General features: G+C 47.5%; 1 protein-coding gene across 1 annotated transcript; it reads left to right on the top strand.

Moving 5' to 3' along the window:
- Nucleotides 1-2124: 2124 nt before the first annotated feature.
- Nucleotides 2125-2559, top strand: LOC138307085 (protein kintoun-like). The gene has a single exon (XM_069247713.1). The coding sequence runs from the start codon at nt 2125-2127 to the stop codon at nt 2557-2559; it is 435 nt and encodes a 144-aa protein (XP_069103814.1).
- The last annotated feature ends 758 nt before the right edge of the window (nt 2560-3317 follow it).

Raw genomic sequence — 3317 nt, 5'->3', positions numbered from 1 at the left:
CCGACCCCAAACAATCTACTGGTGGACCAGCTCCCACCAACCCCAAACAATCTACTGGTGGACCAGCTCCAACCGACCTCAAACAATCTACTGGTGGACCAGCTCTCACCGACCCCAAACAATCTACTGGTGGACCCCAAACAATCTACTTGTGGACAAGCTCTCACCGACCACAAACAATCTACTGGTGGACAAGCTCTCACCGACCACAAACAATCTACTTGAGGACCAGCTCTCACCGACCACAAACAATCTACTTGTGGACCAGCTCTCACCGACCACAAACAATCTACTTGAGGACCAGCTCTCACCGACCACAAACAATCTACTTGTGGACCAGCTCTCACCGACCCCAAACAATCTACTGGTGGACCAGCTCTCACCGACCCCAAACAATCTACTGGTGGACCCCCAAACAATCTACTTGTGGACCAGCTCTCACCGACCACAAACAATCTACTGGTGGACCCCCAAACAATCTACTTGTGGACAAGCTCTCACCGACCACAAACAATCTACTGGTGGACCCCCAAACAATCTACTTGTGGACCAGCTCTCACCGACCACAAACAATCTACTGGTGGACAAGCTCTCACCGACCACAAACAATCTACTTGTGGACCAGCTCTCACCGACCCCAAACAATCTGCTGGTGGACCAGTATCCATTGACCCCAAACAATCTACTGGTGGACCAGCTCTCACCGACCCCAAACAATCTACTGGTGGACCAGCTCTCACCGACCCCAAACAATCTACTGGTGGACCAGCTCTCACCAACCCTAAACATTCTACTGGTGGACCAGCTTCCACCGACCCCAAACAATCTACTGGTGGACCAGCTCTCACCGACCCCAAACAATCTACTGGTGGACCAGCTTCCACCGACCCCAAACAATCTACTGGTGGACCAGCTTCCACCGACCCCAAACAATCTACTGGTGGACCAGCTCCCATCAACCCCAAACAACCTACTGGTAGACCAGCTCTCACCAACCCCAAACAATCTACTGGAGGACCCCCAAACAATCTACTGGTGGACCAGCTTCCACCGACCCCAAACAATCTACTGGTGGACCAGCTCCCACCAACCCTAAACATTCTACTGGTGGACCAGCTTCCACCGACCCCAAACAATCTACTGGTGGACCAGCTCTCACCAACCCTAAACATTCTACTGGTGGACCAGCTTCCACCGACCCCAAACAATCTACTGGTGGACCAGCTCCCACCGACCACAAACAATCTACTGGTGGACCCCCAAACAATCTACTTGAGGACCAGCTCTCACCGACCACAAACAATCTACTGGTGGACCAGCTCCCACCGACCCCAAACAATCTACTGGTGGACCCCCAAACAATCTACTTGTGGACAAGCTCTCACCGACCACAAACAATGTACTGGTGGACCCCCAAACAATCTACTTGAGGACCAGCTCTCACCGACCACAAACAATGTACTGGTGGACCAGCTCTCACCGACCACAAACAATCTACAGGTGGACCAGTACCCACTGACCCCAAACAATCTACTGAGGACCAGCTCTCACCAACCCTAAACATTCTACTGGTGGACCAGCTTCCACCGACCCCAAACAATCTACTGGTGGACCCCCAAACAATCTACTGGTGGACCAGCTCTCACCAACCCTAAACATTCTACTGGTGGACCAGCTTCCACCGACCCCAAACAATCTACTGGTGGACCAGCTCCCACCGACCACAAAAACAATCTACTGGTGGACCCCCAAACAATCTACTGGTGGACCAGCTCCCACCGACCACAAACAATCTACTGGTGGACCAGCTCCCACCGACCACAAACAATCTACTGGTGGACAAGCTCTCACCGACCACAAACAATCTACTTGTGAACCAGCTCTCACTGACCCCAAACAATCTACAGGTGGACCAGTACCCACTGACCCCAAACAATCTACTGAGGACCAGCTCTCACCAACCCTAAACATTCTACTGGTGGACCAGCTTCCACCGACCCCAAACAATCTACTGGTGGACCCCCAAACAATCTACTGGTGGACCAGCTCTCACCAACCCTAAACATTCTACTGGTGGACCAGCTTCCACCGACCCCAAACAATCTACTGGTGGACCAGCTCCCAATGACCCCAAACAATCTACTGATGGACCCCCAAACAATCTACTGGAGGACCCCCAAACAATCTACTGGAGGATCAGCTCCCACTGACCCCAAACAATCTACTGGTGGACCAGCTTTTACCAACCTCAAACAATCTACTGGTGGACCAGCTCCCAATGACCCCAAACAATCTACTGGTGGACCAGCTCTCATCAACCCCAAACAATCTAATGGTGGACCAGTACCCACTGACCCCAACCAATCTACTGGTGGACCAGCTCCCATCAACCCCAAACAACCTACTGGTAGACCAGCTCTCACCAACCCCAAACAATCTACTGGTGGACCAGCTCTCACCAACCCCAAACAATCTACTGGTGGACAAGTACCATCTACGCTTCATGTATGGTTAGCATGCCCTGCATATCTATCCTACAGAAAATGCATCACCGGGTAAGGATTTGTTAGTTAAACAATAAATTATGACACCATCAAATTTATTTTTAATATGTTATTGGATGTTATAATGAATGTAACTGTGTAGGACTATGTGTAGGATAGACACGTTGATAAATTCAGCAACAGTTTGTTTTTCAATTATCAAATGCACTCACAAGGTTTTCTTTTAACATGAAATCAAACACTTAATGAACTCCATTGCGAATGGCAAAAAAAAAGGAAATGACTCTAACTTAACAGCTGTTAAAGACAACTTAGGCAGAACAAACCAACCAGCTGATTGAAACATGATGCCTCAATATATCTACATAACTCACATAGGCGATATAGACTTCAAAAGGAAACCACATCAACTTAGGTGTACTTGTGTGTAGGTCAAACAATTTTCTTATTCAGTGGTAACAACTAAATTGCATGTTACACTTGGTAAAAAAGAGTGCAAATTACATCAAATTAAACAACAATTATCTGCAGTTACAAAGTCTTCAATTCTCTTTCATCTGTATCTTCTATCATGTCTTTGGTATATTTCTTTAATCAAAGATAAGTTTTTGAGATGTTCCCTCTACCAAATTATTTTTTTGTGTGTTTTACCAGGACGTGTAGAAACACCTTATCAATGTAATGGCAGTATCCTTATAACCATATTAATTCATCAACTAAGCCAACACATCAAACAGTCAGGAGATACTCAATTAAATACTCCAATACTGGTTTGTCATTTTGAGATGGCCCCCTAATGTTACCACTTCCATC

The sequence above is a fragment of the Argopecten irradians genome, chromosome 14 (genome assembly GCF_041381155.1).
Source record: "Argopecten irradians isolate NY chromosome 14, Ai_NY, whole genome shotgun sequence".
In the NCBI taxonomy this organism is placed as follows: Eukaryota; Metazoa; Mollusca; class Bivalvia; order Pectinida; family Pectinidae; genus Argopecten; species Argopecten irradians.
The sequence above is the reverse complement of the archived record's forward strand: the minus strand, read 5'-3'. Positions and strand labels throughout refer to the sequence as shown.

Excerpts from the sequence above, each read along its gene's own strand:
- LOC138307085 (XM_069247713.1), top strand. The coding sequence starts at position 2,125 with ATGACCCCAAACAATCTACTGATGGACCCCCAAACAATCTACTGGAGG.